Source organism: Lactuca sativa, chromosome 8, assembly GCF_002870075.4.
Source record: "Lactuca sativa cultivar Salinas chromosome 8, Lsat_Salinas_v11, whole genome shotgun sequence".
Classification (NCBI taxonomy): domain Eukaryota; kingdom Viridiplantae; phylum Streptophyta; class Magnoliopsida; order Asterales; family Asteraceae; genus Lactuca; species Lactuca sativa.
Genome location: NC_056630.2, coordinates 45,538,180 through 45,552,515, shown reverse-complemented (window position 1 = coordinate 45,552,515; position 14,336 = coordinate 45,538,180). Strand labels below are relative to the sequence as shown.

General features: G+C 36.4%; 1 protein-coding gene across 1 annotated transcript; it reads right to left on the bottom strand.

Annotated features, from left to right (window-relative positions):
- Window positions 1-1,109: 1,109 nt before the first annotated feature.
- LOC111917895 (wall-associated receptor kinase 2) lies at window positions 1,110-3,729 on the bottom strand. The gene is made up of 3 exons (XM_023913532.3): window positions 2,828-3,729; window positions 2,557-2,718; window positions 1,110-2,464 (listed from the first exon to the last, which is right to left on the bottom strand). The coding sequence occupies exons 1-3, from the start codon at window positions 3,678-3,680 to the stop codon at window positions 1,251-1,253; spliced, it is 2,229 nt and encodes a 742-aa protein (XP_023769300.1). The 5' UTR covers window positions 3,681-3,729; the 3' UTR covers window positions 1,110-1,250.
- Between the last annotated feature and the right edge of the window lie 10,607 nt (window positions 3,730-14,336).

Sequence of the window (14,336 nt, the reverse complement as noted above, 5' to 3'; positions counted from 1 at the left end):
ATTTTTTAATATTAATAACAATGATTGATTTATTTTTATAATAAAACTATTAAAAAAATATTTATTTTGTAGAAAAGCACTTATATTGGTAATTTATTATTTTATTATTATTACTGATTATGTTATTATTATTGTAATTATTTTAATTATTTATATTATTTAAATTATTATTATTATTATTATTATTATTATTTTATTTGTATTATTATTATATTCTTTTATTTAGAAAACTAAATAGTTATTTAAGTATTAATACTTAATAGTATTAATAGTAATTAAACTTCTTTATAGTAATACTAATAAAAAGTAGATTTATTATGTTAGTAATTATATTATTTAATTGTAAAAGTTAATACTTAATTATTATTGTTAATTATTATAAATGAGTTATTTTTATAATAATATTAATAGAAAAAGTTTATTTATTTTTTATGATACATTTACATTGATAATTTATAATTTTCTTTATAATTATATATAAGTAATAACAAAAATACTTACTATAGTAATTAGAAAATTGAACTACTTGGTAAATATGTATATTATTTTAATTATAAAAATAAAAAATTTACAACTAATAATAATACTACTAATAATAAGTGAATTATTTTTAAAATATACATGTTACTGTAAAAGAATTGATTTATTTTCTGAAAAATTATTTCCGTCGGAAATCCGTTGGTGATTACCAACGTAATGTCGACGGCTAGCCAAGTCTAGAATTTCATTTACAATCCGTTAGTTTTCCGTCGGTAATTACGGACGGATTTCAGACAGAAATTATTTATGTTGATATTTTGTCAGTATTTTGTCACTAAAATTAAGGTTTTTATGTTTGTCACAATTCCGTCACTAATTTCCAAAGAAAAAATTCTGTCGCGAATTTCCGTAGGAATTTACCCAGTTTTCGAATAGTGGATGCTATGTTTGTCGATATAGAATAGAGAGTATCATCATCTTATATGTTGCTACAGTTTTTAGAATGTTCTGTGATCTGAAATTGATCCATGCTGCTCGTACCCTCTTTAATTGGTTGCTTATGTATATAGTCAATAGACCATCCGGTCTTATGTCAAAATGTTTATGAAAACTATAGAAATAGATAATACACAATCCACTCATGCATATGATAGTTTAATTTCCCTATGGGTGCTCTTTCAAAAGAAAAATATAATAATAAAATATACATATACAGATTAATAAATAAAAATTAGATTACAATCTTTAAGATACAAAGTATCGATCTACTGTTACCTGCCACTAGCAATAGGTAATATTGTAAGCTTGCTGATGCTATCAAATGTACTTGAACTTCCAGTTGCCACCTCTGTGCATTCGTAGTCATCAGTTGGTCCTTTAAGCAAATACTCAGCTTCGTCTTCATTCAAAGTACTTTGCACCCACGGATGCTTTTGTATCAATGATGCCAATATTCCTTCCAGCTCCATAGCTACTTCCTTCATGGTAGGCCTTTCATCTCCTTGAACATGTAAGCATCTTGCTGCAAGTGTTGAGACTTTGATGATCTCGTTATGATCATCATTTTTCTGCAGCTGTTCATCAAGAATCTGAAAGAGTCGTCCCTGTTTCAAAGAAGATAGAAAATGCATGGCGAGGTTCCTCTCTTCCTCCGGCCTATCAAAGCTAAGAGCTTTTTTTCCAGTCATAAGTTCCACCAACACTACCCCAAAACTGTAAACATCACTCTTATCTGTCAGCTGATTCGTCTGCATATATTCAGGATCTAAGTAGCCTAGTGTTCCTTGCACCATTGTCTCCAGCTCAATCTGATCCATAGGAACTAGCCTCGATGCTCCAAAATCAGCTACTTTTGCTACAAAACTATCATCCAAGAGTATATTCATTGGCTTGACATCTCGATGGATGACTGGGACTGATGCAGCAGAGTGCAAGTAGGAAAGGGCTTCAGCTGTTTCTGTTGCTATTCTAAGTCGGATGTCCCATGTAATATCCGATGGCTTGCCTTTGTTGTGGATGTGATCAGAGAGTGTGCCATTTGGAATGAATTCATAAACCAATAATGGGACCTCTGATTCCAGGCAACATCCAATCAGCTTCACCACATTTCTGTGATTGATTTGAGAAAGGATGATCACTTCGTTGATAAATTGCTCTATCTGGGTGTCGTTTTGATCCGTTAGTTTGGACTTCTTTATGGCAACTGTTCTACTATCTGATAGTACTCCTTTATAAACTGTGCCATAGCCACCTTTACCAATAATCCTGTTATCATGATAGTTGTTGGTTGCCCTCTTAAGCTCCTCTATAGTGAACACTTTTGCTTGATCATTAGCTCCACCATCGCCAGAAATTCTTTGCTGCAACAGGATTCCACCATTTTGCTTGAAGAATTTTTCTCTAAGGATCATAAGTTTACGTTTCTTGAGTCCGAAATACAACCAATTAACAAACACAATCAGAACGATGGCAGCAAATGAGGAACCTGCAACAAGAAAAACTTTAATTTATACACCACAATGATTTATAAGTTGTTGTAGTAGGAGCTGAACATGAAAGGATTGTCACTTTACTTACCTACTGAAATCTTTATAAGCATTGATTGATTTGCAGTGCAGCCTGTTCCATCTTTCCAGCCATCTCCAGAATAACCTTTTCGACATTTACATGTATACTTTCCTGGGTTATCAATGCATATATGTACGCAATCATGATCTTCTTTTTGACACTCATCAACATCTGTAGAGTACATATGATCAAGCATTTCATTAGGGTCAAACAGTACTGATGCTGCGATAGGATTGGAATATAGCGGAAAGAAACAAGAAAAATATGGAATATCACTTACTGTTGCAGCGAACATAAGGATTGCCTTCATAGCCTTCACGACAAATACAACGATAACCACGACCTTTATAAGTTTTATCACATATGCTGTTTTCCCTGCATAAGAATTTATCCACGTCCTTTATTGCTATGTCACAAGTCGAGTTTCCAATTCCCCAGTCAAGTAACATAGGCATCTTTAGGCTTTGAAAATCAAGCAGATTAGTGGTAGAAAAATTGAACTTCCCTTCTTCTACAAAAAAGCCATAGCTGCAAGGGTTGAAGTCGGTTATATTTGTATGGCTATTATAGCTGCTTAGACTCGTGAGAAAAGAGTTCATTCCTTCTGGCACTGCTACTTCACAACACCCAACACCCGAGCAAGATCCATTTGTAACAAGCTTGTTGCTACCACATCTAGAAATGCAACCTGTGCCAACAGAAACATCCCCTCTTGTTCCATTAAAATATGCATGCGTGTCACAACCAATGGCAATAAACTTGTTCTTGGTTGAGATCTGGATATCCCTGTCTGTTACAGCCAATTTCAAATATGCACGCCTCGTATCAGTTGGACCAGAGATGTTGTAGCAATCACTGGCTACAAACATCATAATCTCCATCTCACTTGTATCAGCTGACATGTTTGAAATAACAATATTGCTTGTGCTGTTTCCCAAGAAAGGTATTGGCTCCCCAGATGATCGGTTACAAGTTACAAGGAAATCAGGAGTGTGGTAGCATCTCTCACTTGAACCAAACGGGAACACAATACTCACATTGCCACATGACCTTTCACAGTTTAACTCTTTTTGAGCACTTGCTGCTCCCAAAGCTGCCATGGCTGCTACTAGTAGTAGTATCTTTAAATGCATTGTTGCTTTCTGTGTGTTTGTGATTTGGATAATTAATGATTGGGGAACATGATCAAACTTCTTATATGGGCATCGACATGAAGACTTGGTCCCATCTTGAGAATCTAAACTGTAGTTTAACAACTAGTTGATTGTTGAAAAGGTCTCTGTACGTTTGCCCTGTTTTACTATGTTTTTTGAAGCATACGACGAGCCTTCTCAAAAAGTAAACTGCAATATATAATATGTTTTGATTAATTCTTTAAACCAACAAGCCTCCAATGTGACGGAATCCTTCCAAAATTTTGAGTAATTCACATTCCTAGCTATGACACCCCATTTACAACACGTTTATAGTGGAGATGAGTAATGACAAAATCAATTTCGTGTGGAGATGACTGAATTTGTATTGTTATCATTGACTCGACAATAAAACACCGCACCTTTTTTTTTTCATATAAAATTTGAAGTGTTTGTTATTAATATTACAATTATTATATGTAAAATTTATAACTAAACTTTTATTCACCAGGACTTTAAAAAAAAGTCTAATATTCAATATGATATTTTTTAAATAACAGTTTTACATTTGTCCCTTTTATTTATCTAATTTTCATAGCGTATTATTAGAAATTGATTGATTAATAAATTAACTACGTATTATAGTTGTTGCGTCTTTATTAAAATAACATAGTAATTAAAAGAATATGTTTTTTTGTGTATAAATATTAGATATATGTTTTGTGATGTGATGTTCTTAGTATGTGGTTGGGATGATTAAAAAAATTTGACGTAAATTTTTTTTAATATTAATTTTTTTACTGTTGTTTTTTGGAGTTGATTTAATAAGAAATAGATTTTTTTTAATGAAAAATATTTTAAGTATCTCATCCGTAATTTGAACCCAAGTCAATCGTTAGATTAGAAATCTCTTTGTTAGCAAATTGGGCTAGCCGCTATAGTTAATAATCTTTGGTCACCTTAACTAGTTAACTTATTATAAATGTTTAGGAGATGATGCATAAACCCAAAGACTCTTTAACAATACAATCTTAAAACTTGCTCATATTTGTCTCTTCTATCTAAGAACCTTTCCTCTGAATCCAGACCAATATCAATGTTAATAATTAGCGTTTATGAATATCTTTATTAGAAAATGCCAATTGATACAGAATAGTCAACAAGTTATATTGAATGGTCCTTATAGTCTTTAAATTAGAAAAAGTCAATTGATGTTGAATAGTCAACAACTTATAGTCAATGATCCTTGAGATAGTAACTTTTGAACCGCACACTTAATTACTTGACCTGAAATTGGGTCTCCCACTTCCACTTTCAGGAACTTCGTAATGTATAAAAAGCCCAACTATCTTCCATGAGCTGACTATATCAAAATTTTATTGTAATAAGTGTTGATGGAGTTTATAATTTATATATTTGAGATATATACATATAAAATAATAAAAGTGATGATATAATTATAAAAAATAAAAAATAAATAGTTATATAATAAAAACTAAAATTACAAAAAGATAAAAGTGAGGTTTAAATGGTTATTTAAGAGAGATTTAACAGAAAAGGTTTGAATCGGTGACAACATTGATATATAAATGCAATTTTTGCCGATCACGGTGATAATCAATGTCATATTTTTGAAATTTTTTGACTTAAAGTTCATAACAGTACAAATCATAAGGGCCAAATTGTAATTTATTCACTCTTTCTAATATAAATTATATATACTATTAATCCTTAAAATGATGGTGAACAGGAATGTTTTCTGACTCTCGATTTGGCCACAACTTTATGCAGGTTTAACACAATTGCCACGCCTTTTTGGGTTTTTACACTCACCTCCCTTCCCTTTCTTTTCTTATTTTACACCACGCCGCCACCGTTATTGTTCTCCAATCAGCTTCTTCTATGCCACCGACCTAAACACTTCCCTTATCTTGCTTGACCTGCACAAAACATTTCGTTCTCTCTTGGCCGCTCCGTTCATATGAAGAAGGTGGGTCTGCCAGGTTTGTGGTGGTTTCCTTGAAGAGGGTTTATGAAATCGAAGTACACACCTGGAATCGGCATGAAGAGGCTGCGGTGGTAACGGGCATCGCTAGTGACGGAGCAGAATTTCGAGTCTGAAATTCATTTAGAATTAAAAACTATAAGAATCAAAAATGTAATTTTCTAAACTAAAACCATATATACCAAATTTATAACTGATCTATTTCATTTTAGAATTAAGAACTACATAGATCAAAATATAATCTTTTAAATTAAAAACTTTAAAAACCCAGGGCTAAAATGTAATTAATCTATTTCTTTAAATTAAAAGCTATAGAATTAAAATGTAATTTTCTAAACATAAGCTCCAAAAATATACTTAAAGAAATTCTTGTAAATCAAACCAATAGTATATATACCGATTAAAGTTGTCATATCAAAACACAAATACAATTCGATAACGTACTAGCTGAAAAACTAGTTTTTAACTGAAAAAATAGTTGATAGTTCAAAAACCAGTTACTAAATAAAAAGCTAGCTGGTAAAAAATAATATTTGATAAAACTAGTTGAAAGATATAAAATGATATAACATAACTTTTAAAAGAATGTGTTTTTATATTAATTGAGGGATATATTTAGAAAAATTTTAAAAGGCTCATAAAAAACTAATTTAAGTAGCTTTTAAAAAAACTAGCTTATAAGTTAGTTTTTGACTTTTCAAACATGACAACTTAAAAAAACTCGGAAAATAAGCTAGCATATCAATTAGCTGTGGCACGCCAAATACAGTCTAAACATTAATATTATGATAGTTATATAAGTAACCCACGTTGCTTTTAAATGATTTTAAATCATTTTGTAATTTATACTTCAAATAAGTAGACTACTAAACTAATCAACTTTTTTCTTTCCACAACAGCTATATATTAGAAAGTTAGCTAGAAACAAGCAAAAGAAAAAGAAAAATACAATCAAAAAACAATTGGATTATGAAGTCACTCAATCCAATTCTTAGAAGCCTTAACGTTTCTACAATAAAACCAATTACAAGAAAAATGCTACAATATTATAAAAAATAAGGCCCTTTTAGTTAGTCAGATCTTTAAAAACTATAACATTCTGATACGTCTAAAGCACCCAAATCATGATCACACAAACCAAAGGAATATCAAGATTCATGAGTGATACGTCTAAAGCACCCAAATCATGATCACACAAACCAAAGGAATATCAAGATTCATGAGGACAATGTAATCCTACATAGGAATCTATTCCAAAAAAACATGCCACATAAAAATATTCACCTTAATAGGCAAAAACCTATTCCAACAAGTCAGAAAACTACCCACGGTAGCTAAGTATCATCAGTATGAACCATGTTAAGACGCTGTCTTGGACGTCTCAAACATATATTATTTTCATTGCTTTGTTGCACTAATGCATAGTACATGGAAGAAGAGTCGAATCCTCAGGGAAACAACCTAATGATCAATTACTATTTGTGTAAGACACATACTAGTCATAAAACAAAAAATGTAAAAGGGGATTTTTTTATGTAATACCACGATCCCCAGGTATAAGTTTTAAAGCATTTTGTACACGTTTATGGACCTACTCGATGAGTTGGTTGCCCCAACTTGTCGTGTAGAGGCGGGGTAGCCCGCGTGGATTATTGGACCTACTCGACGAGTCGGAGGACCCGGACTCGACGAGTAGGAGCTAAAAGATGAAACCCTAATTTTTAGAATTTGCACCCTATTTAAAGGACCTTAAGTCCTTACCTCTAGTCCCTTACCACCTCTTGACGGCCAGAAGAAACCCTAATCATTATTAACCTTGTTCTTGAGTGTTTGTGAGGCTTAAAGAGTGATTTTGGTGCATTTTGTGAAGAATGTGTGAAGTACAAAAAGCTTGGAGCAAAGAGGAGCTTGTGGATCTGACTCCACTTCATCTTGGCATCATTTTGAAGGTAACAAGTCGTTACCTTGACTTATCTTTAGCTAGATCTTTTCATGTTTAGGTTTAGGGCCATCTTTAGCATTTTTGGAGTCATTTCGTGTATTCTGTATGATTTGAAGTTGTAACTTCAGATCTGGACTCCTCTTGGTCCCTATAGCTATAAAGTTATCTGATTTAGCAAGTTTGGGTCGACAAGTTCGATGAAGATTGACTGTAACAACGAACTTTTTCAACCAATTTTTTTTCATTTTTAACACAATAAAACTTGTATAATAATTCTCAAAACACTTATTTCTCAATGTCAACAAAAGGAAACACAATCCCAGAATCATTAAAACAATCTTCTGCCGGTGTGTACAAGCATGTCGGTGCCTTGCCGCGATCCTCGGAACTAACTGAAACACATAACATATAACACGGTAAACATAAAAGCTTAGTGAGTTCCCTAAAATACCACACACAACATAATAGCCACTCAAGACTGTAACTCAGTTAGACTATCTGGTCGATGTGTCTCAGTGGGACCCTCTTATCCCACAACTCATATGGACCCTCCGGTCCCTCAACTCAGCATCACAACATAATACTCACAAAGCATAACACAAGTAAATAGAAGGATATCTCATTACACAGTTTATGCACATAAGACCCTCTAGTCACACATAAGGTTTACCACACAAGGTAAGTATAGTGAGAAGACTCACCTCGCAAGCTAATGAATGAAAATCTCGAAGTCGAATCCTGATCTAGCCTCCGCCTAATCACATAAACAATTTTCATCTAATTAACAATGCCTCTCACAGACTAGATTATCCCCCCTCATAATTCCTTAGAGGGGTAAAAGACCATTTTACCCCTCCAAGACTCAAAAGTCCAATTGTTGACCAAACCCTAAAAGTCAACAAAAGTCAACTCAGTCAACGGTCCAACTTTGACCAGACTCGTTGAGAGCACTCGGGTGACTCAGTGAGTCCATGCGTGTCCTCTAAATCCTCCTAAGGCCTCATGTAACGCCCGTAGATCCGGGCTAGTCAATTTAAAGATAATAGGGGTCGAAAACGAATTTTCGACAAAATATTATTTAGAATAAATAATCTTAACTTAGTTGTAGAATATATCTCAAGGGTTCCATACATATAAATAACGCCGAAATCCGAGTTATAACAAAGAAGTTATGGCTCGTCGAAGTTTTACGGCAAAACCGGCACGGCACCAAGAGATGTAAATAGTGAATTTACGATAGAGTGATTTTTAGCATTATCAATCTGAATGAAAGTTGTAGAATATGTTAAACCGAGAACATCCATAAAAAGAATGCCCAAATCTGACTTCGTATGAGGAAGTTATGAATTTTCTAAGATTTTGCATAGCAGTACACAACCCGAAACTCGAATTTTAATTCGAGCGGTTTTTGGCTTACGCGACCTAAATGAGAGTTGAATATCTCATTAATAGGAACTCAACAGTAAAAAGACAGACGAAAACGGAGTCTGTATGAAGGAGTTACGAATTCTTCGCGGTCATTTAGTAGTGTAATCTCCTCGTACTGTTAAATTTAAGATCGGTCGAGAATTAGCCGACGGAGTCTAAATGAAAGTTGTAGATCTTGTTTTTACCTACGTGTGGATATAAAGAACGTCAAAAATGGAGTTTGTATGCGAAAGTTATGAATTTTTGAAAATCAGCTGATTTCCACCCTATGTGCGATGCCACGTGTCAGCATTAGGTTGCGCCTAGCTGTAGCCAGCCTGGCTCACGACGTGAATATTAAAAATTCACAATGTGAACCTTCCTCTAGACCCTATAATTAAGTGGTGATGCCTCCATTCATTCCTCACATCTCCCCTCACTTCCCTCTCTCTCTAGAACTTCTCTCTAGCCCCGAAACCCCCCCCCCCCCCCCCCCCAAAAGCCTAGGGAACCTCCCTAGCACGAGGCGAAAGCCCCGGAGCGCCCGACGGCTTTGAGAAGAAGAGCCTTTCGGCTCAGGAACGCTGCTCCAGGGGGTCCTGGTTTTGAGAATAACCCACTGTAAGTGAGCTACGCCTACGCTATTTTTAATATAGCTTTTATTTAATTATAATAACGTTCTTAGGAACTTATAATAAATACTTGGACTATTATTATGGGCTATATAAGTATTGTTTAATGCTTATATAATAGTAATAATAGCTAGACTATTAATTAGTTGCGGTTAACGTTAGACTAAACCCTAGTGATATCGATACTACGTTTTGTCGAGGAAAACTATTTTAAGAGTAACAAAGTGTTGTCCGAGTGCCAAGTCACCACCTAATCAAGTGAGTGCATAATCCCTTTCATGAACATGATTTTAATACAAGTATTGATTGAACGTATTAAATATATGTTTATGTGCAAATTATTTGATGTTGTCTGAATTACATGTTAAAGAACATACCTGGTTATTTATAATGATTTAGGTTAATGAGTAAACCTAAAATTTGTTATGAGGGTCATTGGGTAGTATCTCCTTATGAGTACGAGTGAGATGTATACGGGGAATAGAACCCTTAAACATGTCATTAATCCAGAAGCATGGATTAGACATAGTCATTTGTCCCTAGTCCGAGAGTATGGATTAGAGTCAGTCAACTGTCGTTAATCCGGGAGTATGGATTAAGACATAGTCAGTTGTCCTTAATCCGGGAGTATGGATTAAGACATAGTCAGTTGTCCTTAGTCCGGGAGTATGGACAGGACATAGTCATCTGTCATTAATCCGAGAGTATGGATTTAGACACAGACCAATTGTCCTATATCTGAGAGTATGGAATAGGTATAATCAAGGACTCGAGAGCATGGATTAGATCCGAAGTAAGAGGTAAAATTTAAGGTCCGTGAGTATGGATAGTCTCGTTGTGAGGACTGACGGGGTAAGAGTTGATTATATATATATATATATATATATATATATATATATATATATATATATATATATATATATATATATATATATATATATATATATATGGGGAAATCGTATATTGTGTGAATTTTTATATATATGTATAACATTGTGGGATTAAAATCCCTATGTACTCACCAGGTTTCCCAACCTGACCCACTCAGTTTATTTATATCACAAGTGTTCATATGAAGTCACATTACACTGAGAGATTTAAAAGAGATGTAGATCACTAGTGATAATGAATGTAAGTTCTGTTTATGCTTATGTTTCTATATTGACGATGACATCCCAAATGTTTTAAGATGAATAAAAATACTTTCTTCGGAAACGCTTTGATAACGTATTTATCATGTTTTACTGGGAACAAATTCTGCAACATTTTTATTAAAAGAGGTACTCTGATTTTTATAAAACATAAACAAAATCGGTCTTTTTTTGCCATGAAAATGGGGATGTCACACCTCACTCAACTCGTCGAGTTGACCTTCCACTCGACGGGTACCACTGATCACGAATCGTGGGGCAACCAGATCTGACTTGTTGAGTCCTTCCATGGACTCGACAAGTTTCCTCCATGGAAATATTCAAACGACATTCTGAGGTCAGATTTGTTTCTCTAACTTATAGATCTGACCTTCTAATAACCAAAAGTCACGTAAAGGTCTGAACTTTATGCTCATGCAACACTCATATGGCTTTATTTGATGAATTAGCTCTTAATATGACAACCAAGATCCAAAACTCCAAAGGGACTACATAAAGCTGAATGATTGGGACTCTCTGGACCTCTCAAGGTCCATATCTAAGGTATATTTCACATTGGGACTTCTCATGCTTCTTATTCCAACTCAAGAAAGGGTGAAGAAACCCTTGATTCAATAAGCCTACTCAATAAAGAAGAAAAGGGCCGAATTGCTACCTCAAAGTGAAGCCTCCTTGCTTGAAAGTCTCAGAACAACAACCTCCTTTGGTCCTTCTTGCTGGATCACTTCTCCTCCTTTAGCAAAATCACAACAAATGGTTCAAAGTGGCTTTCTCTTTCACTTCACATCCTCAAATATGTTAGGGTTCTTTTCTCTGGAAGGGTGGCTGCAAATGAAGGCCATAAGGACCCTTAAATAGGGCACATGCCCAAAGATTTAGGGTTTCTACCAACATCGCGGACTCGTCAAGTCGCCTCAACGACTCGTCGAGTCCCTTCATTAATCCGAGTCATCAGTCGTGATCATACTCAATGAGTTTAAGCGTCAACTAGTCGAGTCCCTCTTCTCAACTCAAAAGAAATACTTAAATCGTGATACCTGAAAATCCGAATGTTACAACTCCCCCCACTAGAGTCAGACTTCGCCCTCGAAGTCTTACTCAACAAACAACTCTGGATGCTGCTCCCGCATCTCTATCTCTGGCTCCCAAGTCAGCTCGGACCCTCTCCGATGTTGCCACTGGACCTGAACCAGGGGAACCTCTTTGTTCCTCAGAACCTTGATCTTCCGATCCAAGATCGTGATCGGCTTCTCAATGTAAGTCAGGCTTGCATCCACCTGAATATCCTTTAGTGGTACCACTGCCGTCTCATTGGTCACACACTTCCTCAACTGGGATACATGGAAGGTGTTATGGATCTGAATCAACTCCTCAGGTAGCTCTAAACGGTATGCTACCTTGCCCACTCTCGCGGTCACCCTGAAAGGACCAATGTATTGGTGCCCCAACTTGCCCCTCTTCCTGAATCAAATCACTCCTTTCAAGGAGATACCTTCAGGAGAACAAAGTCTCCAACCTGGAACTCGAGCTCGTATCGCCTCCTATCTGCGTAACTCTTCTGGCGGTTCTGGGCTGTCAGTAACCTCTGTCTAACCTGTTGTATCTGCTTAGTTATCTTAAGCACTATCTCCGTGCTTCCTATTACTCGGTTCCCTACCTCTCCATAAAAGATGGGGGTCCGACACCTCCTCCCATATAAAAGCTCAAATGGAGGCATCCTAATACTCGAATGGTGACTGTTGTTGTACGAAAACTCAGCCAGAGGTAGGTATGTGTCCCAACTTCCACGGAAGTCCATAACACATGCTCGAAGCATGTCCTCGAGCATCTGAATCGTCCTCTCACTATGTCCGTCTGTCTGGGGGTGGTAGGCAGTGTTGAAGTGCAACCTCGTACCCAAATCCTCATGGAACTTCTTCACGAACCTGGAAGTGAAACGCACATCTCGGTCTGACATAATCGAGATCGACACTCCATATCGCGACACCACCTCTCTCACATATACCTCTGCCCGTCTCTCCGCAGAAGAGCTCTCACTGATATCAAGGGAGTGAGTGCTCTTCATCAACCGATCCACAATCACCCAAATTGCATCAACACCCCTCACGGTCCTCAGGAAATTGGTGACGAAATCCATAGAAATATGTTCCCACTTCCACTGGGGAACCTCTAACGGCTGCAACTTGTCGTGTGGATGTTGGTGCTCGGCCTTTACCCGACGACTATTTAAGCACCTTTCTACAACGCACGCCACATCCCTCTTCATACAGGGCCACCAATAACCTCTCTTCATATCCAAATACATCTTAGTGGCCCCGGGATGGATCGAAAATCTCGATCTGTGCACTTCCTCCATTAATATCCTACGTGCCCCGCCCATAAATGGCACCCAAACCCAACCTTGAAAGGTTATAAGCCCTCGGCTATTAGTAACAAACTCGAACATCTGCCCAATCACCCGCTCTCTCTTGCGGTTCTCCGGCCTCACAGCCTCTGCTTGGGCCTCTCGGATGGTATCCAACACCGGAGTGATCACCATCATCCTCATGCATATATCCCGAATCGGGGCCCTCTCCGCCCTACAGCTCAGAGCATCGACTACCACGTTAGCCTTGTCGGGTGGTACATGATCTCACAGTCATAGTCCTTTATGTGACAACCCGAAGTTATTCCATCGCCGCAACCCGTTTCGTCCGTAAAACTCCTTTTAATCGAAATATTCCGAATCCGTTTTTGGATTAAGATAATTAAGTTAAGACTTTTATTTGACCTTGTAAGTATCCAAACATGTTGGAAACATGTGAAAACGTCCCAAACTAGTAATTAGAAAAATTTTAGTTTCGACCATATCGGGTGACGACAACTTAATCGGGTGCGACCAAAAGTCTCGGTTAACATCAGTATCGGGTAGAATTCCACCGTGTATCAAATTCAAACCATATTTAAAGTGAATTAAGACTCATTTGGAGCCTTTTCTCTCTCTCTCTCTCTCTAACCTCTCCTCAACTCAAGAATTTGATCCAAAAATCATCCATTTCAAGCTTCAAAACACCACGGTAACCATCCTAGCTTCTTGTACAACATACTTAGCCTTCGAATTCGAGTTAAATTCATGATTTAGGACCTCAAACATGTGTTTACGGCCCTAGAACACTCTTGGGCCGTGAAAAACACATATAAATGGTGTTTTTGAGCCTCAAAACCCTTCCAAATCACCATTGAAGCTTAGATATGGCTTAAGGACTTATTGGATTGGACTTAGGACACCTTAAACTCAACATTTGGGGAGTAAACATGAGTTTACTGCCCAAGAACAAGCTTGGGCCATAAACACCATTTCATGGGGAGTAAACTCCTTTTTGGGTGTTAAAATGCAACTTACACACCTCATAAGCCCTGGAATAAAGTCTAGAAGCAACCACAAACAAGTTAGGGACCATAAACTTGATGGAAACAACTCCATAAGGAGTTCATGGCCGTAAACCCTCCAAGAATCAGTTCCTGGGCTGTAAACTCCTA

What these genes read in the sequence shown, in the direction of transcription:
- LOC111917895 (XM_023913532.3), bottom strand. Translation starts at nt 3,680, where the DNA reads ATGCATTTAAAGATACTACTACTAGTAGCAGCCATGGCAGCTTTGGGA. An exon ending in TCCTTATGTTCGCTGCAACA is followed by an intron (nt 2,719 to 2,827) that starts GTAAGTGATATT and finishes TGTACTCTACAG; the next exon opens with ATGTTGATGAGTGTCAAAAA. An exon ending in GCTTATAAAGATTTCAGTAG is followed by an intron (nt 2,465 to 2,556) that starts GTAAGTAAAGTG and finishes TTCTTGTTGCAG; the next exon opens with GTTCCTCATTTGCTGCCATC.